Raw genomic sequence first — 27,376 nt, 5'->3', positions numbered from 1 at the left:
CTAATAATTCCTGTAGCTTCAAGTTTTATTTCCAAAAAATAAAATTAAATAATATATCTATATATAAAAGACAGTTTTTCCTTGTTTTTTTTTCTTATAAAATAAGTCTCGAGATATATTGCCACCTGGTTCTGATGTGTCCCTCCCCCATACCCAGCAAGCCCAACCTTTTGAGAAAAATAGTGAACATGTGAATATTGTGTCCTCTCCATAAAAAGCTAAATGACCAAATTTAAACTCTTTCAGATCACACCTCTAAATCAACCTGGTCACGTCTCCCACCACCGTGCAGGTTCACGTCTTAACTTTTCAGATTGTTCAGGTGTGTGACTTGTTGCGATAACCCCTCCCTCCCGAAAACCTTGTCAAAAATATACAGAAAAGGCGCATTGGTGCTTGTGACCTACCACACCCTACACTGTACCTTTTAGAAAAGAATCTCAATACTGTACAGTAGCTCAGGAGTACTTTTGTAGTTGTTTTTTTGTCTTTTTTTTTTTTTTTTTTTTTACAGATACAGCAAATATCCAATGAAACAAGAGGGGTAAACAAGCAGCAGAAAATAATTGCTCTGCTCTTAAGGTTCTTAAAGTATGTACAGTCATTTGTTTTTTTACATCTTTAACTTTCATTACAAAAACAGTATTTAAGTCCACCATCTCTTACTTTGTACAGTACTAACATTGAGTTAAATCCTGTGGTTGCGGGACAGTCATGAGGATGAGGAACAAAAGTACTGAAAGAGAAACCGTTGTGTGGGGGGGGGGGGGGGGGGGGAATACAGGCTGGATTTTTCTGAAACCTCTACAGCCCAAAACAGACAACTTTATCGACCTCTTCTCCACGTCACAGTTCACAAACAAGGCTGTAATATTATGTACACGCGCAACCTCTGAATATCGTCAACAGGGGCACAATATTCCTCTAACAGCGAGAAGAGTGGACGTCAACAGTTCATCGGGGGTGTGTGTGGGGGGGGGGGGGGGGGGGGGGAGTCAGGATAAGGAAGGCGTGGTGCACATTCATAGGACATGGAGGGTGGAGAGGTGGCCCATGGGTGAAAGGATTTGTTCTGCAGATCTGGCCTTTTTTTTTTTTTTGTTGCAGAAAACATAGAACCAAACCCACAGTCAGTGTCCCACTCCCCCAAAAACACTGTGGTTTAATTCAAACCTAGAAACCCGGTGAAAAACAAACGAGAAGAAAACCAACTCGGAAACCTGTCAAAATCAAACTGCATTTAACGCACCCTCCCTCCCACCCATCCATCATATAAAATAAATTCTATATATATGAATTGTTGCAGTCGCTGTAAAATGTACATTGATGTGACAACTGATTCCTGCAACAGAAGATATGTTGATGCTTGTATGACGATCCATTAAGGGAAGAAAAAAAAAACAATAAATTCAGAAATAAAATATACTTACTCTCTGCAATATAGATACAATTATGACTGGGTATTTGAGGAGGAAAACAAAACAATAAAAAAGGTACATCGTGTCAACTTTAATTTTTAGCCACATTTAAAATCTTAAAAATATTCATAAAAAGGCAAAATTCTCAGTCCCCAAAAATATTGTGTCATAGACTAAGGAAGAAATATCTTCAACCTGAAACACTGCCCTTCCACCTTTTTGTACACAATTGGCAAAAATATATAGATATATATTAACAGCAATAACTTACCATTGTTTTAATTTATTCATTTATTGACTTCTAAGATTTATGTTGCATCTCCCATAGGAAGGAAGCTTCAGTTATTATTTATACATCACAAAAATATTTAAATAAAAAATAAAAACTTCTAAAACCCCAAAAGCAGTAGTCCGGCCTCGCTCTCCTTTCATGGCAGTTTGTCATTTGGGGGCAACTGATCAGAGCATCAAGACAGAGAAACAGTATGGAGTCAAGGCTACATATGGTCTAAACTGTTGTGGTTAGGGTTCGTTCCAAGCTCCTGGTTGTTGCTGCTGCTGCTGCTGTTATTCCCACTCAACATGTCCGACTGCCCCCCCGGCCCGCCATGCATCCCCGTCATCCCGCTCAGCTGAGACATAATGGAGTTCTGGTCCGAGCTGAACTGACCGGGATCAACCGAACTACCCGGCTGCTGCTGAGACAACGCTTGCTGTTGGGGTTGTGGGGGCGCCATACTGGGGTGATGTTGGCCTAGATGACCCGGGTGGGGCGAGCCGGTTTGCGGGGAGATGCGGTGAGGTGAGGGCTGAGGTTGGGAGGAGGGCTGCATGCGTGGAGACGGGCTGGAGTGCGGAGGCTGCGACTGCGGCCTCGGCGAAGGCTGCGGCGACCTGACCTGACTGCTGAGCGACCCTGCTGGACCTAGTCCTCCTTGTCCTTGGTGGTGGGGGTGGGGGGACTGCGCCATCTGCTGCTGGGGACTCATGGGACTGCTGTGCTGGGCTGGAGAGCCCCCACCAAGATGCTGCTGATGCTGCTGCTGCTGCTGTTGCAGGAGCCTCTGGTGGATGTTCTGGTGAAGCATGCTTTGGGGCGTCTGTGGCGGTGGGGGCCCGCCACCCCCTCCAACACCTTGCTGTTGCTGCCCCTGCCCTGGTCCGCCTTGTCCGGGCTGGAGCGGAGGCCCTCCTGGTACTCCCGTGCCTCCACCGGGCCCTCCGTCTTGTCCTTGAAGCCCACCCATTGAATTTTGCTGCTGCTGCTGTTGTTGTTGCTGCTGCTGCTGCTGTTGTTGTTGTTGTTGTTGCTGCTGCTGCTGCTGGAGCCTTTGATGGAGCGCTGCAGCTACTTGTGACATGGAGTTGGAGTAGCCTTGCTGCGGGACTAGCTGTCCCGGCCCAGCCTGTGGTCCTCCCTGCTGCTGCTGGGGACCCCCCACGCCTCCACCCCCAGGCTGGGGTTGGGACGAGGGGGGCATCCCTGGCTGTCCCTGGCCAGGCTGCATGAAACCTTGCTGGCCTTGCTGCTGTTGGAGGCCTTGAGGTTGCTGGAACTGCCCGTGGTTTCCCATCTGTTGTTGTTGTTGTTGTTGTTGTTGCTGCTGCTGCTGCTGCCGTATGTGTCTTCTCATCAACAGCTCTCTGAACTGCGGAGTCATATTGGTAATGCTGCCTTGTTGCCCTGTTTGCATTGCTCCCTGCTGTTGTTGCTGCTGCTGTAATGCAGCCATTTGCTGTTGTTGTAGATTGCCAGGCAACATTGGGCGCTGTTGTTGTTGTTGTTGTTGCTGCTGCTGCTGTTGCTGTTGTTGTTGGAACTGCTGAAGCTGAGCCATGGTGGGCATATTCCCTCCCCCTGCTCCACCTTGAGCAATGTGCATCCCTGGCTGGCTCACGTTGACCTGCTGTTGTCCATCCATGTTAGCAAGTTGGTTAACCCCAGGCCCTCCTACACCAGGCAGCACTCCAGCAGCCCCTTGGAACCTCACACCTCCAGGGCCCCCTTGTAGAGGCCCTCCTGCTCCTCCAGGGCCAGCCGGACCACCTTGATACCTGGCTGCTCTCTGCCTGATAAAAGCAGCCATGAGGGTCGGGTTGGAACGAAGGATGTTGAGGACTTGCTGCTGTTGAAGGGGTGAGCTTGGAGAGCGCAGCGTTCTCAGGAGGTCTTGGAGTGCTGCCTGTGGAAGATTTCCTGATGCAGCTGCAGCTGCTAATGAATTCGGTGCCCCTGCTGCCCCTCCTGGTACACCCATTACTTGCATCAGCCCACGGTTTCCTGGTTGCAGCTGCTGCTGATTCATTTGCTGCTGCTGCTGCTGCTGAGCAACTCCTGGCTGCTGTTGTGGTGCCATGTGAGCCATCATGCCTGGTCTTTGTTGTGGGTTCATGGCTGGACCGCTAGCACCCCACTGCTGGTTTGCTTGCTGAAGTTGTCCACCACCTCCCTGCTGGACTTGAGGTGGCAACTGCGACTGAGGGCCGCCTTGCTGCATCCCTGCTAGCATTCCCTGTTGCTGTGGGTCTAACATAGTCCTGCCAACAACTCCCTGAGCCTGGGGGGACATGCCCTGGGCCCCAATGTGGGGCATGCCCATCTGGGCCTGGGTGTTCTGGTGGTGGGGATGTTGGGGTATCATGCCCCCCTGTCCCAAGCCACGTATCTGGGCTTGAGCCTGGACCTGAGCCATCTGTCTTTGGGTCTCTGCCAGGCGCTGGATCTTTAGGGCCGTCTCTACAGCAGCCAGAGGGGGCCCTTGCTGCTGGCCTTGACCAGGCATGGGCCCCTGGCCCTGGTTGAGTTGTTGCTGCTGCGGTGGGGTGGCTGGACCCAGGCCAGGTTTGCCCAGCGACTGATGGAGAGGGGAAGCCCCAGGCAGTCTGGGGTTGTACGGAGGCAAACTACCAGGGTGCTGCTGCTGGACATTGGGAGGCTGCTGCTGGAGCTGAGGCACCATCTGCTGCTGAGGAGAGTTCATCATCCCCCCTCCACCTGCTCCTCCCACCTGCTGAAACTGATGCAGATGGTGCTGAGGGGGCATGGCACCACCTTGTTGCTGTACCTGCTGTTGCTGGCTTGGTGATCCCATTCCGCCTCCTTGCTGCTGAGAAAGGGTAGGCATGTTGAGCTGGGTGGGCGTCTGCGGCGTAGGCGGCTGCGTGCCCACAGACGTAGGGGTACCAGGAGCCGTATTGGGTCCCGGAGAAGGCATGCCATTGCCCCCAGGAGCTCCTCCCGGAGCAGGCTGGCCCACCCTCTGCATGCTGGCCATCCTCCTCCGTAGCATCTGGGCTTGCTGGAGTCTGTGCTGTAGCTGCTGCTGGCGGAGCTTGTGCTTGATGTTCAGGCAGAATGGAACCGGGCACTTGTTCTCCTGACAGTGCTTAGCGTGGTAGCAACACAAGGCGATGAGCTGCTTGCAGATGGGGCAGCCACCGTTGGTTTTCCTCTTGCAGCTTTTGGTGTGCTGAACAACGCGCTTCATCTTCTGGCAGGACGGCAGAGAGCAGTTTGCATTTCGACACTGGCAGGCGTGGACGAGGGACTGGATGCAGCGCTGGATGCTGAGGCGGCGGGAGTCTCCGGGGCTCTGGGTGGTTGCGGCAGTCTGGTTGCTGCTCTCATCATCCAAACCAAGGCCTAACTTCTCCATCTTGTGCACGTGGCCCTTAGTGTTGTAACACGTGATGCAGAGGTCGTAATCCTGTGGGGGGTGGCATGAATGACAGTTGATTAGACGATACATAGCAGATTCTATATCAACATAATAAGTCCAATAAAATACATGTTTACTTTTGTCATTACCACCAGAACTACCCTCCCCCTACTCACCTCACAGACGGTACAGTGGAAACGAGTCTCCACGTGGTGCTTGCACTCATTACAAGTGTAGACGAAGCGGTCCTGGCTTTGGTTATGCAACTCCACCAACATGCACATGGAGCTCCACATGGACCGCCTCAGTGAGCTGAACTCCAGGTGCTTGTCCCGGGCCAATGTCAGGAAAGCATCACGGCCGTCCATGAGGTCACATGCCATCAGGGGATCCGGGTCCGAAATAGGGGGCAATGCATTTGCCATGGGTGCTGCGATCAGCCGGATCACGAAGAACACCTAGAACAGGAAGCGAGAGCGGCGAACAGATGAGGGGACATGGGAAATGTGGTTTTTTAAAAACCAATTCCACTTCGTGCGAGAAGTCAGTCAAATCTTGAAAATCCAGTCAATAATTGAGCTCTTCTCCAGTCCACGCATTCCACTCCTTCAGTAAATTCCTTGAGAATGATAATATGCACGGATTTAATAAGTATGAGGGAAAGGTTCTTACCTCTTTGTGTTTTTCCATCGTGGCATAGAGTTTCTGCGAAAGGTCATTGGAGACATTGGGCATCCCTGGCTTCTTCTTATTGGCTCGGCTCAGGCTGCTCTTGTTCTTACTCGTCTTCTTGTTGTTCTTCTTCTTTGCATTTTTACTGTCACCTTTTGTGTCCTGCACAACAAAGAAAAGGAATATCAATATTTACCTGATAACAAGCTCAGGTGATTACATACTGCTGAAACCTTTTTTCCCCACCCCCTCTCTCACACACAGCTAAATATATACAGTATATATCAACTCATTGACAGATCGTAGCATTCTTACATCAATACTCTCATTGGACGTGCTGTTCTCCTCTCGTTTCCTCTCCTCCTCCTCTTGCTCCAGCTCTTTGATGCTCTCCTCCAACACATTGGGCCAAAAGTCTCCCTCAAAGTAAGGTAGGTCCTTGGCACTGGTCAATCGATCATCAGTCGCCTGCTTGAAGACATCCTATTGGAGTAAAGTGGAAAATAAAGTTAGTGTTTTACAACGATGGTATCCAAACTAGTCATTCTTATAAGCTCTACCATTAACAATCTCAAAAAGTACCATTCCTCCAACACATACAGGAATAAAGATGAATACTGCCTCGCTACCTTGAAATCGTGCACTATCCGCTCTGCCACAGCCTTGTCCAGCATCTTCTTGTACCACTCTTGGAGGCGTTTGGGCTTTGGGATCTTCTGATCTGCAGGGTGACAGTGGAAGATGTAGTCGTCCCCTTCGCTTGGTGGGCAGGCCCAGATGTGCCCAGTGGTGTAGCTGAGGAGGACATACGAGAGGCCGTACACAATAAGCTAAATTCATTTACAGATTTAAAAGTCAGCTTTGTGATAGGACATGGCAGATATCAATTTTCATTCACATACTTATGACCAAAACAAATGATCTGTGAGCAGCAGCACTCACCCCAACTTCCTGACATATTCCAAGTAGCCAATGAGAACTTCGTGGTAGACTGCCGTTCTTAAACCGCGAGGCCGGAAGAAGTGTACACTGTCCAGGTAGGAGATGTATACTCGCCTGAGTGGGTGAAAGAGGAAATATTCATATATCGCAACGGAGAAATGTAATTTATAACCGATCTTTTCAAAAACCATTCCATACACAAGAAGAAAAACAGACGGCACTTCTAATATAGTGACGTCCTTACCTCTGGTTGGGCTGAGGGCAGTCGGATCCGTACTCTTGAACATGCATACCAAAGAAGCAGACGTCTGCTCCGTCAATGTCCTCAAATGCAAAAAGGGCTTTCGTTCTGTATGGAAAGGACTCCGACATCTCTCCGCTGTCCACAAATCTGGAGACAAGAACATAAAACATCTAAAGTTACCGACTGTAAAATAGAGCAACGGAAAATATACCTGCAGTGATCAAATATTAGCCAGCTACTCTGTACCGCGATCTCACTTTCTGAATACTAAAACATTTCTTCGAAAAATGACATGTTTCATGATAAATGGTGACACAGGCTTGAACTTTTGCTAAATCTGTTCATGTATTTGAAACACAAATGTGGTTGTAAGCAGTGAACTAGACTGGAATGTCTTGTACCTGGACTTCATGCCTGGTTTGACCTCCACCACTTTGTCAGAGACGTGGACGACGCGAATGAAGACTTCTCCAGCGCCCGTGTGGGTCTGACGCTTCAGGAAGTCATTCACCCGTATCTCCAGGTAACTGCCCAACTTTGTCTGGGGCAACCCTGAATCGGGGAGAGCAGAGCATTTTTTGTTTACAGTTAGCTGCTAAAAACAGCAGGGAGAGAAATAAGCTGTGAGAAACCTGATTTGGTATTCTGTTGAATCCAGATATGAATATAGGTTTACTCGTTACATTGAGTCTGTAATGGTGACGACATGGGGTAAATGTGCGACAGGCAGTTGTTCTTGATTCATTCATTCAAATGAGGGATTAACACAAGTTCAGTACATCGGTTTCCTGTATGAATGATATCCAAGCATTAAAAACAAACTGGATAAAATGGAATAGAATCACAACTTACTTTTGGCAGAATACTTGTTCTCTTTCCTGGTCTTGTTTGTCTTCTTTAAGCAGCCATCACATACAAATCTATGAAAAAAAAAAAAAGAAGGTTGAGTCACTTTAATTGCAACAAATTTCTCTTTTGCATACGACATCAGGGCTTTCCCATGAACCTTGAGAAAACCTGGACTTATAAATTGCTGCTCACCCCGATGGCCAGATTGTTTCATGGTGCAAGACACAGATCTGATGCATCCTGCGCCCACAGTCCATACATTCAACAAGCCTGAAAGGAGAGACAGAGATGAAGACACAAATTACATACTTAAGTCCATGAAAATAATTAGCTTTCATCTTATTTCCCAAATGCTAATATTTGACAAATAGCAGACGGTTAACTTACAATTCAGGGTCCAGTGAGTCATTCTTCTTCTTCTCAAACTGTTCCTTGTTTATTGATCTGAAATTAATGAAGAGGGAGTATCACAATATGCAGAACAACAGAGAGGCACTGGTGTCGTCACTGTGGACTGTCGCACTGCCAAAATGAAAGAACACTACATGGACACTCAGCATTACTATTACACTATTTCTAGAATTGGAATCAAGTTGTGGCTCCGTAGGATTGTTTCCAACTCCTGATTTAAACATTTTCAATAGCTCTAGAGCGATAAGTCTTTAAATTCATTCAAAAAAAGTTAGATGTAATAATTTCCAAAACTCACAACGTGTATTTATCTAACGAAATATTCATCGGCAATCCGTATTTGTTGGTGTCAGTCAGAAAACTGTTTGCTCTCCCGGCTCGCACAAAGGGAGACACACACCTGTATTCAACGGGGCAGTGCAGCAGCGATTAACTACACAGTAAATCACATCTACAAGCACAACAGCAAGAGATCAATGTCATTGGTAGGGTGATTACATCAGAGAATATTAATATGATCTTCATTTGAAAAACCTACAATAGAAGCTTTCCTAAAATACAGCAATAACAAGATAACTGTTGTGTACAGGCTACGTCATTTGTACCTGCTGGAAAAGTTTAACTGTCTAATAAAATAAAATAAAAACAAGTAGCTAATACTATCAGCAATATGGCTGGAAGATGATCACTTTTCAAATAGATACAATCATTTTTAGCTGGATTTGCCTTGCTTATTGAATAGACTAATACTCACGTCTGCTGCTGGGTGGGGTCGTCACCCAAGGAAACCGTCTCACCCTGGATCTCGTTGAAACACTTTTCGCAGAAGTGGTACCTGTCAGCAACAAGCCCAAATTTTGGTGAACTGCACCATTCCCCGCAGCACAGTCAATCACAGACAGCGGCACGGGAGGGCAGTCACCAATCGGTACAGGACATGGGCAAGCAGGAAGTGGGAGCGCAGGACAGCAGGAAGTCGTCATCGCAACAGCCAGTCATGATTTTGAGGAGTGGGGGGGGATGGGTTTTGGAAGCGCATGGTTGTTAAAGGAAAAAAAGAGCAAGCCAATGTTGGTATTACAGCCAGGGACAAGACGAGACGAACGTCCAAGACAACACACCGCAGAGAGCCGGGGCAAAGCGCAGATTAGCAGTTTTAGACGCGAGAGGATGAGCAACCACCACCATCACAGTTGACGGAGCAGGAGCAGAGTCAACAGGAGCTAAACGTGATGTGGTAACAGGACATAATACAACACACTGACCAAGTAGGCACAGACAACTGTTGAGCTGTTCATTCATACAAGCAGTTCATTTTAAAGTCGGTCCTTTCACATTCACATTCGGTTTTCATGGGTTTGTGAAATCCGACAGGAAGAATTAAAAATAAATGATGCGTGGAATCTGAAAGGAGCGGACCACCATGTTGGAAAAAAACAAAGTTAGGATTTTTGTCCATTATTGCCACTTGTTCCTCAAAGAAAAACGCCCAAATAACTTTATACAAAAGGCACAAATGGCACTAGAGAAAAAATTAATTTCAAGCATTGTGCACTGAGGTGTTATTTATAGATCCGTCTAATGACACCAAGAACAACTTATAGAATGCGAGCAGATAGGACCGACTGATAAAATGCCAGTGCTTTAGGCACCACATGAAGGTATAAATACGGGGAACATGAAGTGAAGGGAAGCGTTTGGCGAAACAAAATGAATCAGATGAAGACGAATCTGCCTCACGACAATTCAGTTCAATGTGCGCTTTTGTTATTGGTAGTCTCATTTCCCGAGTCATCTCCATTATAACCCCTTCCTCTTTCACTGGTCCATCCATCTAGTCGTCCCTCCACCCTTCATCACACGGCCATTTCACTCCCTCCATACCTGTTCTGGTAGCTGAAGTAAGCAGCATCTCTGGGAATAGTGCACAGCTGCTTTCCGTAGCAGCACAGTGTCTGAGGAGAGAACTCCAGCTGACGGGCAGAAACAAAAACAAAACAGGTTGAAGAACATTTAATCACTTGACCATCAACAATGGTAACTTCGATCACATCCACCTCAGCTGATCAACGGTAGTTTACATTAACTTGTACTGCATATGATACAATTAAAGTGAACTTAACATCATACATATATATATATTATATTAACACCCCACATTCAAGCTGTAAAACTACTTACTTGAGCAAAGTTATGTTTGGCTTAGTTTTGTAAAAAGTTATCACAGCTACTGTAACGTCAAAGGCTACTCTGCTTTGTCTCTTTGCCAGAAGCAACCCTTCAACCAGCCTCTCATAAAAAGGGCCAATCACTTTTGTTATTTGCCTGCAAAACCCTAAAATAGCAGAATCTAATGAGGACTGAAATGTGATATGGAGCTGGTATGCCCAAAGCCAAATTTAGCTGTGAACCCACTTCACTGCTGCCACTTTCAGATGTGAATGATGAGTTCATTTCTACATCTAAAACATTATTCACATCATTTACACGCACCACCATATCCAGACAGTCTCAAAGTCGTATTCTCTATATCTCACAGGAAGGTACTGTTCACCTGAAGGTATGATTACATGCTGCGCATTACCAAAAACAACGGGTTTGTTGCTTTAAACCGCGTGGTGGCATCACTGCCTGCAACTTTATCTGGACTTGATGCAGGAGAAGCGGTCCCATAAAATACAGAAAGAATACTGACAAGTGTAATGGGAAATATAAGGAAAATCGGCCAATGTCAAATAATAAAATAACACTTAAATCAACAAGTCATCTTTCCTTCTTGCCCTTGAGCATCAAGTCTTTCTCCTCGATATTCACAATAACATCGCCCCACACCAACATGCATTTCCAATTCAACCCATCTAGCCACCCGTCTCACCTTCCTCCCACAACAGTAGCCGAGGCTCTGCATGACGGGGTCGATCTCCTGCTCGAACACCTCGGCCAGCTTGGAGCAGTACTTGTAGACTCTGGATGTCTTGCGGTTGTACAGCCAGGCGTTGTTGAACATCAGCCAGATGTCGTCCACATACTGCCAGGGCTCCTGGTACTGACCTACAACCGAAACACAAAGCACGGGATGATGGAATGGAAAAAAACACTTTCAAAACTGCACACAGTTGGCTCATTGGAGCATCTCTTATAAACAGGCTAGAAATCTGCATATCATGTCAAATAAAATAGACAGAATACTGTATATAGGTAATAAGAAAAAAAACGTCATCTTTAATCGTGGTCCATTATATTTCCCAGGAAGGACCAAACCTGGTCTCGTCTGTACCAACCTGTATCCAGCTTTCGTTTGATAGTAGACAAGTCCATGGGAGTCTTCACAATATCAAAGTAGTCCTGAAAGAACACAATGGGCAAGTTTTAAATTGTGCAGTTAAAACATTTGGCCCAGTTTTACGTGTCACGGAGACGAGTAAAGCAGAGACGTATGGAAACTACATCCTGGTAAAGATAACACAACTAACAGCAGTCAAGAGATGAGGAGATGTTGGATTTGCAGACAAATTCTCACAAAGTTAGGGAACTAAAAGACAGCAAAGCCAGTGAGGAGAAGAACACAGCGGCATGGTGAACACTGACAGAGACAGGAACAAATACATCTCAACCTCCGCAGGATACATACAGGTATGCACAGCAGTTGTGGGTCTACGGGCATTCTGAAGGGCAGAGACTCTGGATCTTGTCGGTAGAGAGATTCGAGTGTGGGCATCAAGGCCTGACGAAGCTCCTCTGGTTTGAAGACTGGGATGAAATAGAGATCAGAGAGGTGACTGGGATGAAAGAGTGATCATTTTACACCGTTACACCTTTGGATTCTATGACAAAAAAAAGTGAACACTAAATGAACTGTTTAAAAAGTAAGCCTAACTCTAAGCATATGAGATCAGAAGTAAAGTAAGAACGTAAGTCCTCCTTACTCTTCTTTTTCACTGGCGCCTGTGCTGTAGACGAGTCCGACGTCTCCTCTTCCTCCTTCACCTCCTTCTTTACCTCCGGTTTCCTGTCTTCCATCTTGATGCTCGCCATCGGCATCGTCGTTGATGTTTCCATGGGAAGCCCTTTACCTCCCTCTCCAGAGCACTCCTCCTTTTTCACCTCTAACTTCACAGGCTTTTCCTCCATCTTGATGTTACTGAGCTTTCCTCCTTTGGAGCAGCTGCCGGTGTCGCTTTCGTCCTCATCGTCCTGCTGCTTGATCTCCATCTTCGAGTCGAGGTTGGCGGTTGAAGCGTTCGACTGTGGCTGCTGGGAGGAAGCGTCCAGGCTGCTGACAGAGGCTGGAGTAAGCGCCTGACTGTCGGCTGGAAATGAACCCTTTTGGGACAACTAGAGAGAGAGCGATAGAAACAAACTCAGGTGCATGGAAATAGTAAATAAGACATAGTGATACTTAACGGTGGAAAAGCAATTAAATTACTCTACTCGGACGAGTTAAAAGGTTCATTTTAAAGAAAGGTAAACAGGCAAAGCACGGGACAAACCCAGACACCAACAACGGTAAAATGTTTGGTCTCATGATGAAGACCAAGCGATGTTTAAGCATTCAAGTATCTAAAGGGCTAAATCACACTGACCGGAGTGCGTGGCAGCTGAGCGCCATGCGGCGTTGAACCGGAGGCCAACCCAGGGTGAGACGGAGTGGTCGAACCAGAACCCATGTGCTGCTGCTGGAGAGGCTTGTCGGAGCCGGGGCCTTGGCTGAGCTGGTTCTGCTGGGGGGCTGAAGGTGGACCCAGCTGTGGTGCATTAGGGGTGTGCGGCTGTGGGGTCTGGGACCCGGCTAGTCTGGGGGGCGTTTGGTGAGGAGTGGGAGATCGACTGTGAGCAGGGGAGGGTGAGCCACGCATGGCTGCCAAATGGGGGATGGAGTTGGGTTGCTGGCTTGCGTTAGGTGGAGTCATCGAGGAAGCAGCCGAGTTGGGACCTCCGCCGCCCATGCTCTGAGGACCCATGGGCCCCATTGCGGAGACACCACTGGGTCCACCAGCTGAACTTGGCTGTGATAGAGGACTAGCAACTGGAAGAGAGGGAGGAGTGCCCATCTGCGTCTGAGGGATGGAAGAGGATGAGGGTGAAGAGAGGGGTCAGGGATGAGAATGGTGCACAGGAAGAGGGTCAATTAAAAGGTATAGTTCAAGAACATAATAAGTTCTGTAACCCAGTCCTCAATTGTATAATTTGAGGCCACCTTACCTGTGGCATGCCTGTCTGTGCTCCAGGTTGGGCCATCCCGGGCTGAGGTGTCCCAACTCCTTGTCCTGAGCCAGGAAACTGTCCCTGGGACAGATACTGGTTCTGCAGCTGGTTGACGTTAGGCTGCCCCATCCTGGGTCCGACCATTCCCATCTAGAGGTATCAAAGGGCACGAGTTTAAAAAAAATGCCAATGCAACTTTTTCTGCCAAACCATTTGACTGGTTAAAGCGGCATTCTGGTTAGCTAGCTTTTAAACAATTTATTTTCCGTCTATTTTGAGTGGCAATGTTTGAGATTTTTGTCCTTGTGGATTTAGAATTTCTATTGGAAACAATGGAACTGTGCTTCACGGTTTCATAGTCTGGAGTATTTCTGTTGACACATGAGCTTCAATTGTGTTTATAGGCACAATAAAAGCAAAACTAGGTGATGAATTGGGCGTGTTCAGTACTGACCTGGTTACCAGATGGTCCTATGGGGAGAGGAGGCGTGGACCTCTGGCCCATAGACTGCATCCCCATCTGATTGAACTGATTCATACCTGACAGAACACAGAGTGTTATAGGACAACACATAACATTTCATTTGGAAACCACACTACATATTGTATTCTGTCCATGCATGAGCACATGTGCTGTTTCTTGTTGTTGTGTAAGTGAAAGCAGTGCCTCCTGGTTCTGAGTGATTTTTTTACCTGGGCCTTGCATCCTGTTGACCATCTGATTTGGTCCAGCTGGTCGCACCATTGATGGGTCAGGGAGGGGACCGTCTGTAAGAACAGAGACAGTAGATTTAGAGAATCAAGCCGTCATCTATAGACACACGAGAGAGGCAGAGGTGGAAATGTGTGGAGAAGTCTGTCCAAACTCTGGAATGTTTCATCCTTTTGTTAGTTTTGTTCGGAAAGGATCTGGGTCATTTGGACTCATGTAGCAACTAATGACTGAACAGAGTCACCTGGAAATGTAGTGTCTTTCAAAAAAGATCTGTGGGGCAGTTAATTAATAATGTGTGTAAAATCTGAACCAACTCAAGACACAGACTGACACAAGCTACTCGAAGACCAAGCGTGACAAAACCACTGGACAAGGTGTAACGCATGGCAAAAGTAACAGAGGAATAATGGGTTTCACGTTAACTCCCCTTCTCATATTTAACATTTTACAATCAGGTAGGACAACTGTCCAATAAACAAGCTATGAGCAAGTCCATTCTGTCTCTTTTAAAATCTAGTGATGGCACCCTTAGTCCAATACACAACACAACCTAAATCTTGAAAATTGTTGAAAAAACGTTCTACCAAATGCAGTATAAAGAGGACATCAGGACATACAATATGACACAAATAATGCTGCGGTGACAAACATTGGCTCATCAAAGCCTACATATGCTGCATGTCCACTCACTTGGAGGCAGTCCAGTGGGGGACTGGCCCATGCCGGCAGGACCGATGCCCAGACCCTGCTTCTGGAGCCGGGTCCTCCTCTTCTCCTCCAACTCCTTCTGGATCTTATAGATCTTCTCCGCTAGCAGGTGATAGTACTCAGCCTTTCAAAAAGAGGGCAAAGAAATAAGGGAAATGTGGCGAGGGAGTAAACTTCTCCAACATGGAGGAGCAGTAGAAATAAACTCTTTGTAAATCTACTGTTGAAATAAAACGACAGTAATTGTTTCTGAGGACCTCCAACAGCAACAGTATAAACAAACGGGAGATGCTTTATCTGCTGCGGTAAACTTGAAGTGATTCACAAGTCAAGCTCGCACACTGTGGGTTTCTTACCTAGGTCTAACAACTGTGTTGAACACATTTTGAGTGGCTGGCGTCAGCTGCAAAATGACAGGAAAAACTTCCCAGCAGTCTCTCCCTTCTGTTCTGTAACACACTGAGCTGAAGAGGAGAGAGCAACTTACTCTACTGTTGGCCGACTCGTACATGTCTCCCTCAACCTTTCTGGCGTAGGCCACCAGGTTCTCCATTCGACGGTCCTTGAGGGCAGCGGGATCTGGAGTCGGAAAGATGGCCTGAACACTGTGGGCGTGAGCAGGAAAGCAAAAAGAGGAGAACGGGAAGTAAAAAACAAATGCAACCGTTAACTCCGGTCTCAGTCAAAGTATTGCTTAAACACAAATCAGACAATTTGAGGGTCTTTGAGAGCATTTCTGTGTGGCTACCTGTGTGGCTAGCGGCTCCACTACATGAGGCATTACCCGGCGAGTGTGCATGTATCTTTGGGAAAGTTCCAGTGCATAGGGCTAGCCATGGTGTTTATTGTAGTTAACGTTACGGTTCGTCTGCAATAAATATCTTTATTCCGCAGTTCTATTTATTTCATTTCAGTTTACATGAATTGTAAAATGAACAACATTTCCAACCCACAACGAGCATCCCGTACACCCCGCTGTAACTCGGAATAAATTGGATCTACTTTATAGAGGAATTTACAAGATGGTAATGCAAGGTGAGATTCAGAAATCAAAAGGCCTTTAAGTCATAAGGAGAGGTTAAGCAGCACGCCCGTCCAAGACCCGCAACAAATATCTTGCCAATCTCCAAATATAGTCCCGGGTCTATGAGATGACGTTACTGCCGCTGAAGAGGAATAAAAATCCTCATGCACGACATTGCCTCTCCGCCAGCATTTATGACGGCTTGCTAACGTTAACTTACTAGCAGTTATGTGTGAGAGGCACAAACTGGGGCGACAGTCAGCCAGCTTAACTGAACCTTTTAAAAATCCAAGTGCCTATTACTGTCTACACTCTAACACTTACATATTGTTAGAAAAAACAACACACACTTGTGGAAACATGATACGACAGCAGGAATGTGATTAAATGTACCGTGCAAAGAGCTAGCGTGGAGCTCCTCTTTAACACTTACAGTTTGTGTACCAAGTGGTTTCGTAGGTCCTGCGTGATGTCCTCGTGCCAGCTTTTCCTCATGCCTGAGGAAGAGGGAGGGCCTGCTGTGGGCATGGACCCCACCCCACTGGCATCATTCAACAGACTGGGAGAGGCAGAAGGGCATCATTTTAATGATTCACTTCTTGAAAAACAGACGTGTGTGTCCTGGTCAGTTGTAGCTATGGCAGTTGCTTCTGATTAAGGTGTTCCCGCTTACCCTTGGGTGTTCACATTGAGGTGCATCATGGTATCCTGCAGCAGGCTGGCTTGCTGGCTCTGAGGGGAAGTTCCCACACCTCCATTGACTCCCATAGGATTCGTACCTACACAGGAAAGGACGGGAATTCATAAGTTTGCATTCCTTTTGTTTCCCGACTAATAACAACACGGTCATATACCTTTCCCTTTGAAAGTTCCTTCTGGCTATACCTGACTGCTATCCAGTCCTTTAAAGAAATGATTGTCTGTACTAAACCATCAGTGCTATCGGAAACAGGGAAAGGTACATCTTTCTAAAGCGTGAAGCAAGTGAACTGACCCATTGGGTTCAAAGTCCTCATGCCAGCCGGGCCTTGCAAACCTTGGTTGGACATATTGGGCTGGGCAGTCGTGGCCTGGATCTGGTTGCCCTGGTAGGTGAGGCCCAGGGCTGCGTAGGCTCGTTCTATGGAGCTGGGGTCGATCTGGCTCGGCGGGTTGAGAGTACTTGGTTGGCCACCAGGTACCGCCCCAAGAGAGCTGCCCAGACCTGCAGCGGCTGCACTGAGTAGAGCTGTGAGGACATAACAAGAGGAGTGTTAATAATGCATCTGACCTGCTGAACAGAATATAAAAAATTAAAAAAAACTAAGCATAAAAAAAAACCTGGAACGAAATATTTATGCAAAAACTCAGCCAAAAATCATATTGTCATTTGGTTCACTGTGGATTATGTTTAGCTCCAGTGAGGCTACCGGTATATTGTCATCACAATATTGTTTTTCTATATTAACATATTTGCAAAATCCCATAAATAAAATTAACATAATATGACAACAATATTTTAGCGTACGGTGTATTGTGAAAAGGGAATTTATCACGTTATTTGGTCAGATACAGACACTCACACTGCGGGTTCCTCTTGTCTCCAGCATTCTTCAGTGGCAGGCAGACAGGACAGTCGTGTCGCGTGCAGTTCTTCCAATGGGAGATGATCTGCCTCGATGATGCACAGTGAGGAACTGAGGATGAGAAAGGGCAGAAAGACAGGCGGAGTTGGGAAAAAGAGAGGTATATGAGGGAGGGGGAAGAGGCAGGAGAACAACAAAAAAACAAAGTGAGGCCATGGAAAAAAAAAGATGAAATGAAACTAGAGATGCCTGTAACCCAAAAAGAGCTGTGGACACACAGAAAACTGTTACAAAGTTACCTCATGCTTTTATCTCTTTAGTGCTACCCCAAAACAAACTATAAACATACGAACAAGTATTGTCTGTGTAGCCAGAACCGTAGATATAGATTATGCCTCCTGCCTCGTTTATCTAAGAGCTTTACCGTCGCTTTAGGTGACATATTCCTTCATTATGAGGAGCACAGCCGGTGGAGTTAACTTCTCTCAGCTCGACAACCCCAGGTTTCAAATTAGTGTCAACAATATGTCACCCGATACACGATGGCTTCCTTAAGTGTGAATGTTATTTTTTTTGGACAAAGTCAATATTTCTTAACTGGATAAATCAAGGATGATTGTGATCTCATTGATCATAACGTAAAAGAAGAAATACTCCGATGTCTCTGTTGCAAGCGTGCTTGTCAAACACAGGGACATATAACTATCCGCTGAGTGCAGGAGCATGCAGCGTCCCTTCAACTCACCCTGACAGGACTTGCCGGCCTGGCAGTGAGTCATGTGGTTGAGGACATTCTTCATGGTGCGGCAGTGGGGCAGGTTGCACTGCCGGACTTCCCCGTTGGCCTGCTCCCGCCGCTGGCACTTGTGTGCATGGAGCAGGAGCACCAGTTGCTGCTGGATTAGCTTGCGCTTCTCCGGGTCAGCCGTGGGTGGTGCTCCGGCTGCAGCGGATGCTGCCGAGACCTGGGCGCCGGGACCAACCAGACCTGCCTGAGCGTTGGGCAGCATCCCCGGGGCTCCTCCCACAGGCGCACCAGAGGGACCGCCCACACCCGTTTGTGATTGCTGGGAGCCCTGGTGAGTGAGGTAGGGGGGAATAAGAAAGGGTGATGTGGATGAGACGAGGGCAGTAAACAGATAAGACATAGAGAGAGGTAAGGCAGAAGGCACCATTGAGTAGGGAGAGGAAGAACAGTATAAGAACAGTGGAGGCGGTGTTAAATTACAATAAGAAGTGAGTAAGTGAGGTCAAAAGAAACAAGGAACTCAGAGCAGCACAGTGGTGCGAAAGTTAGGATGGAAGAGATGAAAGACAAGGGAATCATTTTGAGCCGAATCTGCCAACTTGGTAAAAGAATTATAGTAAAACTCATGCTTGCATCTGGCACACAAATGTTTATCCACAGAGTTTGTATTTGTTCCCTACCATGGCGGCCATTCCTTGCATGGGCTGGTTCTTCTTGTCCACGTTGAACTGGGCCAGGCTGTTGCCCAGAGGACCTTTGTTCTGCAGCTGAGGGCCCAGCCCTGCGCCTCCCAGACCTTGATTCCCCTGCCCCGTATATGGACCTCCAAAAGGGCCCCCTGGGTTCCCCATCATCCCCATCTAGCAATAAAAATGGAAAACGTGGAGACAGGGATTTAGTGAGAATGATGAAGAGATATGAAGAGAGGGACGTAGGACACGTCAGGTATTAGCTTTGTTGCAACCACATTGCGCATATCTTATCAGTGATTGCATTTTAGCTGCACATGCAACAGTATTTTGCGTTCTGGCGGTTTGCAACACAATCATTCAGTGTTTCCCAAAGATCTCAAATCTGAGCTGTTAAATGAGCGGGACCTGTGGACATTTCATCACACCACGACACTTTCAAAGCCAAAGTTTCCATCTCCCGAAAGAACATGTGTTTTCGACTTGCGCTTTCTACTGCTCACGTGCAATTAAGCTACCCTCTCATGAAAAGTGAAAATGTACTTCTAAATCAGTTGACCAGGTTACCGCATTAAGTAATGTGTAATTAAATGATCAAAAATTATCTATAAACCATGCAAACCAAATGTTAACAGCCACATAAGCAACGGTAGTAGCGAGCAGTGTGTAATAGCAATCGGACATGACTAGTTCCTCTTTTCTTCCTGCACACTGAATTAGTTATTTGAACTTTATTTTAATCCCTGATCCATTCCTCATCCGTACCCCTTGTTCCCCCTTTAGAGGGTCCACAGCATTTTTCTTTTCTCCACCTAACCTGGAAACCCTCACACTGCTTTTGATCTCTATGGCTAACAGCCGTGTCTCCACCACATTTATTGAGCAGCAGCAGCAGCCTTCCACTGCAAATTTTTTACCGTCACTCCCGAAGGACTGTCAATCAAGGGAGAGCAGTTTTCTGCCACTTCAACTCCAAGCACAAGCCTGAATGTTTCTATTTTAAAAAGTAACGTTTTGGGCAGAAATAGAAGGTTTTGAGAATGAAATGGAAGATAATGCGTGTTCTACAAATTATTATTAAGGAGAAAAACACTGTTCTTGAGTGTGTACTTGAAACACAGGATTTCGATTTTCACCCAATATGGCATTTACAACCTTCGTATTTTGTGTAAATCCATCACAATTTCAGAAGTAAATGAAATGGTTGATATGCAGTGTTAAGCCATCTAAAGCCTAATTGAAGGAGCCCCTACCTTGTTCATTGCTCCCGGTTGCTGGCCTCTCATCCCGGCCTGGCCCCCAGCTCCCTGCTGCTGTAGGGTCTCAGCCAACAGGTTGCTGTTGCCACCCATCCCCTGATTCCCAAAGCCCATCCTGGGAGAGCCATTCATCACCTGGCTCCCAATCATGCCTGGCTGCTGCTGTCCATTATTGCCTTTCTGCTGCGCTCCCATCATGGCCCTGTTCATGCCACCCATCATTCCAGCTGCAGCATTCTGTTGCTGCTGCATCATGTTAGCCTGCTGCTGAGGGGAGAGGTGCTGCTGCCCCTGGACCATCATCTGTGGAGGCCCCTGGCCAGGAGATGCCTTCATGTTCGCCAAGTGTTGCCCCATGGCGCTGGAGCCTCCCGGGCTGCCCATGGCTCCTTGGTGCCCTTGTTGGGTCGAGGTGGGTGCCCCAGAACGCAAAAGCTCGGACAGTTGTTTGTGCTTGGCCACCGCATCCTGGCCTCCGCCAAGTCCAAGTCCCATTACTCCTGGCCCTCCATTGCCTCCTCCAGGACCCAGCCCTGCAGGTCCCCCTCCCAGAGTAGTGTGCAACTGGCTGAGGTCCCCACCATTGACCAGGCCTGATTCATTAGAGCTGATGAGCTCGTCTGGGAGATCATGCTCCAAGTCAAACAGTGAGCCGAAATCTAAAATGGAGAAGAAATGCAAAGTTTAGGTGGAGAGGGTCAATGATATAGGACACAAAGATGAAAAGGAACATAAAAAAGGACCACAGCCATGTTAGAATTGTATAATCCTTCATTTTTCAGCATGACACAAACATACTTGACATGTAAAAAACGATAAAAGCTGTTTAGAGGTGTATCGACAATTTTCCGAAATGAATAACCATCACAACTGAGCACTAAACTTCAATTGAGATCCAGAAGAACTTGCGCGTGTCAAGCTGCATGGACAAACATATATGCAAACACACACACACACGCCCTGCTCGCACAGAGAATCCTTGGACAGCAAAGCGAATAAACATGTTGCAAAGACAGGTTGGTACAGACAAGGTGACGAATGGATGTAGAAGTAACGCCACAAAATGGAGCCAGGTTGGTCGAGAGACGCACAGTCACTGTGTTAGTCTGTATCCAGAGATAAACAGCACACCGCTCGGGCAATCAAACAAGATACATGATGTTGCCCAAAGTACAAAATCTGATTTAGTCTTAATTGTCACTTTTGATGGTCAGTTGCCTTTGTTTCGTTTTAATGAATTGGGACTGGGCTAAAATATGATGGATCTACAATGAAACAATGACAAGAAACTGCAGTTGCAGCCTTAATGTTTAATGAGCTAAATCTATCAAATTAACAAATCAGTTATTAGCAGCAAACATTATTTACAAGATGCTTTTTGGAGGTACAAGCACAGAGTAATACTATGCAAGGAACAATTGCTCATATCATTCTTCTGAAAGTGTCCTATGCTTTTACTTCTCAACTATAAACACTGCATGGCAGTGTCACAAATACTCTTAGACGACGATCAATTTGAGTGCAATAAATTGCACCCCTTAAACAGATCCCTTTCTTGTCAGCACTCAAGGTATATCATGCAAGGTAACGTAAATGTTTGCAACGTCTGGAGGATTAAACCGTAAATGTCCCTTTCCACAGATGCCGACCTGCCCAGAGAGACAACTTTAGCTTAGTGGACAGCCCAAGATGCAGCTGTTCATTTCCAAAATGAATGATTCAGTGATTAAATGGACTGTTTTATGTTTGAAGCAGTATTTGCTTGCTAACTTGCCTCGCTGGTTAATATCGCAGTGGCAAGACATGGCGCTGTCCATGCTCCACAGTTGTGCTCTCAGGCCACTATTCCAGCTGCTGTCACACGCCATCCACAAAAAAAACTAACCAACAATGGCAATTTGAGCTTAACAATCAGTCGGACCTGTGGGCCTAAACGTGTCTCTCGCACAAGGCAAGCCTTACCACCATCGGCCACCTCTGCTTTCACTAACACTACCAACGATAGCTAACGTTAGTTGGGAAAGGGTCTGAGTTATGATGGGGCAACACAACTGAATGCTTTAGACGCGTGAAGCCTTGAAAACTCAAATAACAGAATATGGGTAGCTGTAGCTGATTGTCAATTTGTCAAAACTATAAGACACCAACAACTTTATCATAAGTTGGCTTGGCATTGAGTTATTATACATTATCAACCCGGCTAAAGTAGCCATTAGACACGGGACCGTCAGTTGAGCACCCGCATTCGGTTAGCCTAGCGTTAGCTTGAATTGCTAACCCAGCTACCTCCGGCTAAAATGGCTGTTAGCATGCAAGCTAGCTGGGGGAGCTCTTCTTCACGTCCGACACACACTCACTACTAGCAAGCTAACGTTAGCAAGCTACGACAAAAACAGAAGAGTAATCCCGCGTCCTCTCCCTCCCATAAGTTAACCCAAGCCACCAAAAAACAACAAACTTAACTAATAACACCGTAACAAATTATATCTTAAAATAATACTAACCATTTCCATCGCTGGCGGAGGCGGAAAGTGCCGGAGACGAGAGTTTAGGCCTCTTGGCTGAAGGCGGGCCAGAGTCCAGAACGTTCTCGGCCATATTTTTTCGAAATAAAAATATATAAAGTATCCACAATTGCAGACGTTTTCACGCCCTTAGAAGCTCATTCCTTTTCGATTCCAATATTGCGACTTTTCCCCCTCCTTTTGGGGGACTAAGAGGGGGAAAGTCCCGTGTACAAATTACTCCTCTTTCCCTGGGTTCGCCTCTCGATTTCAGCCTCGGCGTATATCAACCCCCCTCCCTCCCTCGTCGGATTTTTTGTTCTTTATAAATTTCTGCCAGCGGAGGAGGAGGGGGTCGGTGAAAGTAAAGAGGGAGACACACGCAGCGGCTTCCCTCTTAACTTACACAGCCTCTTTGGATGTAAATAAACTGTCCCCGGTTCTCTCTCCCTATGGTTACATCCGTCATTTCAACCTCCTTTCCAGCGGAGTCTGGATGGAGACAATGTCGGGCAGTAAAGGCTTGTTTGCCTGCGAAGTGCTGGTTGTGCTGCTGGTGACAGCGGGTAAGGATGAAGAGATGCAAATAAAAAAAATAAAGCTGACAAATGTGCAGCTGCAATGGTGGATAAAGTATAATGCTTATTCGCTGGGCTATGCATGTACAAAAAGTTATTTATGATGAAATCCATCCATGCAAGCAACCTGCACTTGCATCTGCTTTTTGGTAAGGTTCAACAAAGATTAAAGTTGTATTATATTCAACAGTTATTTTAAATGCAAGTAATCTAATTACTTATCAGCTTTGCAGCCAGTAATAAATCTACAAAAATAAACAATTAGAGCAGTAGACCAAGGTGGATTCACAAACACTAACACTGTATCCATAACTGGAAAGACTTGTAACTTGATTCCTCAATAACTGACAATCACTTATCAAACAGAACCAATCATGTCTGCCTTATTTGGATTTGTTTGATTTCTTATGGGCAAAGTGGTGACTCCTTGCATACATTTACAACTCCAAAATGTCATACAATTTTCTCAACCTGTCTTGGTTGACTCTGCTGCAGAGGCTTGTAAGTTGGCTCCCTCAGTCAAACAATACTCTCCCTGTCTTGTTCTAGCACCAAAACAGCTATCAGCCTTTGCTCGGCCACTTGTTGAGTATTTGCGCTGCATGTAAAAGTCCATTTGCTGCTTGAGTCTCAACTTCCTATTTTTTCTAATGGATCACACTGATCCAAATCATCCCATAGTCTTTTAGGTTTCCGAATGGAAACAATAGCCATTTTCTTCTAAACCTTTCCTTACATCAGCATTATAGCTGGTATAGAGAATACAATACGATGTACTGTAAATGTAACTGCTCCTCAGCCATTCATTCATTGTGTCATTCACGAAACAATAATGGGATCCGTACATTGAGTTGTCGTTTTTTAATTACTGCACCATTGCATACTCTGAAACATGTATGTCTTTCTGCATGATTATATGTTTCAAAACTTCATCTGTACTACAATTCAGAGTAAAGTTTTGTGAATGTGTTTTACCACTTAGTATTCCTAATGACTGTCCAGTGGGACAAGAACCGTTTGTAAAAGAATAAAAAACAAATGTGTTTGCTGTCAGCAGTAAAAGAGGGGGGTTTTACAGCTACAGATTGATGAAGATGAGTAAATAACTTACACAATATGTAAGCTGTCTTTCTAAACCTGCTGGATTCAGGCCTTTGGGGGATGCAGTATACCCTGCATGTGGTCCGAAAACATGGGCTTTTCTCCCCAGTTCTTACCAAGACAAATCCATCATCTTTAATTAGTGCACTCAATGGACATGGTTTAAAGTAGGACGGCAAATCTTTCCAACAAAAAAATGCTCTTCTAATTGAACAGGTTGCAGGTTTCATGAAAAAAATAAAACTTAAAATCCATACATTTTCTCCACAAGGCCCCCACAGGTCCTAAACCATCTTGGTGAAGATGAAAACGTTGCTTGCTAACAAATTACATACCTGCTGCTGGGACTCAAACCCAGGCAGTGTGGGTATCATGCCCAGTCACAGGACCATGGCTAGATTAACCCACCAGGGGGCCCCAGGGCAAAAAACGACTCTGCCCCCAACTCTGCCACTAATCATCCTTACTTACTTTATACATTTTTCATTCAATGTTGACGAAAAGTAATCAGAGCCTGTTTGTACAGGATCTAAAAATATGATATTTAACATTTAGTCATGCCTGGCCCTTGTACCATTGCAGTTGATATTGTGCTTACATTAAAAAGATTGGGGGGAAAGGCTTCCAATGTGGTACAGAAAGAAACAAGATAAAGACAATAGACATCGATGTAAAGGATTGAAACAATTATATAAGTTCCAGATGCTTATAAATCACCAAAGATGAACAAATATGCATTCAAGCTAATTCAAACAGATCAATGGACACACTGTGAACCTGAGGCCTTCAATGTCCTGTAGTAGTTGCCACCTCAGGTCAGTAAACGAGCCATAACAGGAACCACACATACACATTTTTGGTTAAAATTCAAACATAAAGACTTCTTTTAATCAAGTGGCCCATGCCTACCACGGTAAACCAACAATGTGTCACTGTCAAATAACAAAAATGAAGACTGAAGACGTATTGTCAGGTCACAGGAAAAGCCCAGGCGTAAATAACTCAAATGAATGATGTCCGAGTTCCATTTAGCTCCTTCAGTTTCAGGGTCCTTGTATTGTGCATGCTGGCTCACTATGGGATGTTAGGACACTTGAATACAACAGAGCCATCATTAGTAACACCTGTGCTTTTCTTACAACAACAAGTCAAACATATTGTGTGAAAAAAAGCCCTATGCTCGCTGTGATAAAGGCCCAGTCAGTTTTTAGCACACATTTAAAACATCTCAATCGCTCAGCTGATCTTAATCGAGAACACAGTTTAGCTCCTATTTTGACAATCCTTACTGATGTTAACATGCATTGAACAACATTAGCGTGCATCGTTGGATTAAATTCAGCTATTCCCTTGTATTGATCTCTGTATTTAAAGGCCTGTCAAGCAATTTTGGAAGACAGTTTCCAATTCTGTGTTTTGGATTTCGATTTAGACCACAGATTGTGCTTGTAATCAGAAACTGGCACCGAGGACAACAAGACTAAAATTCTAAATCCCAGAAGCTGCTGCTAAAAGTTGCAATGTTTATTAAGCACTGTAGTTTGAAAGTATTGGACGGAACGAAGAACAGGTTTTAGATTTTGCTCTTGCTTTTCTTATAACCCAATAGTGATGCTCAACATGTAAAGTTTGTCCAGAGGGTGGCCTCAGTAAAAGTCTTGGGGTCATTTACTGTCAGTGTAAAGGGTTCAACTGGTGAGCACGAGTTTTGAGATTTGATTACTGCATGTTAGATTTTGCAAGATGGGGAAATATTAGACAAAGGTGCAACAAGAGGAAAGGTCAGGGGGTCCCCAAAAAATATTAGTGTGGATCTTCTGAGGATCATTACTAGCCACAGTGGATTGAATTGAATACAAATCCAGTCGTTATATTATAGGGATAGTTTTGCATGGATAAACATGTTCAAGGGTATATTTTGACCATGCATGTGACCATGCGAATGGAAAGGTCCCAAAATCACAGGGAGTAATCATAACCATGCAATTTTACATGTAGCTGTCAAAATATCTCATTGCGGACAGAGCCACTGACAAACATTGCTTCCCTCCGGGTTTGCCACCAGCACGGTCAGTTCAGCACGGAGTCCATAATCATCCAACAGCATGAAAGAAATCCTCTCCGAGAGTAAGCTGCTGTGATGTTGGCACAGACACGAGGATGCTGGGCAGCAGGTGAAGGAAACCATGGAGAAGTCGCTAACTGAATACATAAGGAGACAAGGATGCTTTGTAATAATGTTTCATTATAATTTATTATTGATTATGATGTCAGTATTGGAAGTTATTTCTGGATATCAATAATATCTAAATTGTATGCCCAAACTCTACCCAAACTCTGAATATGCTCACAAATATAGTCCCAAAATTAACTATAGATACATTTTTAGTTTTTATGACATTCAGACTGAGGTTTACTTGGAGTTATACTGGTCTCAATCACAAAGGTGTTTTTACTCACCATGACTGATTATCTGATTTATTTCTCATTATTTATGTATTAAAAAAGCAAACATCATACACCTCACTGTCTTGGTGGCTGCAAATACAATGAGAATATGCGCTATAATGTGCTGTAATTTATTCCTCAGCAAATACAAGTGATTCAACATTATTTAAAAGTTTTCTGTGTCTGCTCTTTTGATTTATATAATATTATTTTACAAGGCAAACATTTTCAGAAGATTTAAACGTTCAGTCAAAAACCTTTTAATTTTTATTGGGAGAGGACCCACAATTTTTTTGCTCTGAAAATAACTAGCTGTCAGAAAAGTGTAGTGCAGTAAATATCCTACAACATTTCCCTGAGAAGTAGTCGATGGAAGTAGAGGGTGGCATGCGAAGAAAATACTGAAAGTACAACATTGTTCTTCAGTACAGCGCTTTCGTAAATGTTCATAGTTAATTTCCACGACGGTTTATTTGAGAGTAGAAGAATTTCGTGTTCCCTTCCAATCTGCTAAAACCTCATCTCCCATAATGCTTTCTCCTTGCGCCAGAAGTAAGATGACGATGACGTCTAAGTTAGGCGACCACGATACAGGTGGAGCTAACCAAAGAGCCAACCTACCGTTACCAAGGAAAGA

General features: G+C 45.4%; 1 protein-coding gene across 1 annotated transcript; it reads right to left on the bottom strand.

The window, feature by feature from the left end:
• Nucleotides 1-1,307: 1,307 nt before the first annotated feature.
• ep300a (EP300 lysine acetyltransferase a) lies at nucleotides 1,308-22,799 on the bottom strand. Its single transcript, XM_079293012.1, has 31 exons — nucleotides 22,613-22,799; nucleotides 20,103-20,767; nucleotides 18,841-19,020; nucleotides 18,158-18,488; nucleotides 17,410-17,523; nucleotides 16,884-17,075; nucleotides 16,521-16,626; nucleotides 16,281-16,406; nucleotides 15,311-15,428; nucleotides 14,806-14,947; nucleotides 14,094-14,168; nucleotides 13,855-13,940; nucleotides 13,398-13,550; nucleotides 12,779-13,252; nucleotides 12,122-12,530; nucleotides 11,827-11,945; nucleotides 11,477-11,540; nucleotides 11,071-11,246; nucleotides 10,080-10,168; nucleotides 8,950-9,030; nucleotides 8,172-8,228; nucleotides 7,977-8,054; nucleotides 7,788-7,855; nucleotides 7,337-7,487; nucleotides 6,936-7,082; nucleotides 6,692-6,805; nucleotides 6,379-6,544; nucleotides 6,065-6,232; nucleotides 5,750-5,911; nucleotides 5,254-5,535; nucleotides 1,308-5,125 (listed from the first exon to the last, which is right to left on the bottom strand). The coding sequence occupies exons 1-31, from the start codon at nucleotides 22,704-22,706 to the stop codon at nucleotides 1,916-1,918; spliced, it is 8,397 nt and encodes a 2,798-aa protein (XP_079149138.1). The 5' UTR covers nucleotides 22,707-22,799; the 3' UTR covers nucleotides 1,308-1,915.
• Nucleotides 22,800-27,376: the final 4,577 nt, after the last annotated feature.

The sequence above is a fragment of the Melanostigma gelatinosum genome, assembly GCF_949748355.1.
Source record: "Melanostigma gelatinosum genome assembly, chromosome: 21".
NCBI lineage: Eukaryota > Metazoa > Chordata > Actinopteri > Perciformes > Zoarcidae > Melanostigma > Melanostigma gelatinosum.
The sequence above is the reverse complement of the archived record's forward strand: the minus strand, read 5'-3'. Positions and strand labels throughout refer to the sequence as shown.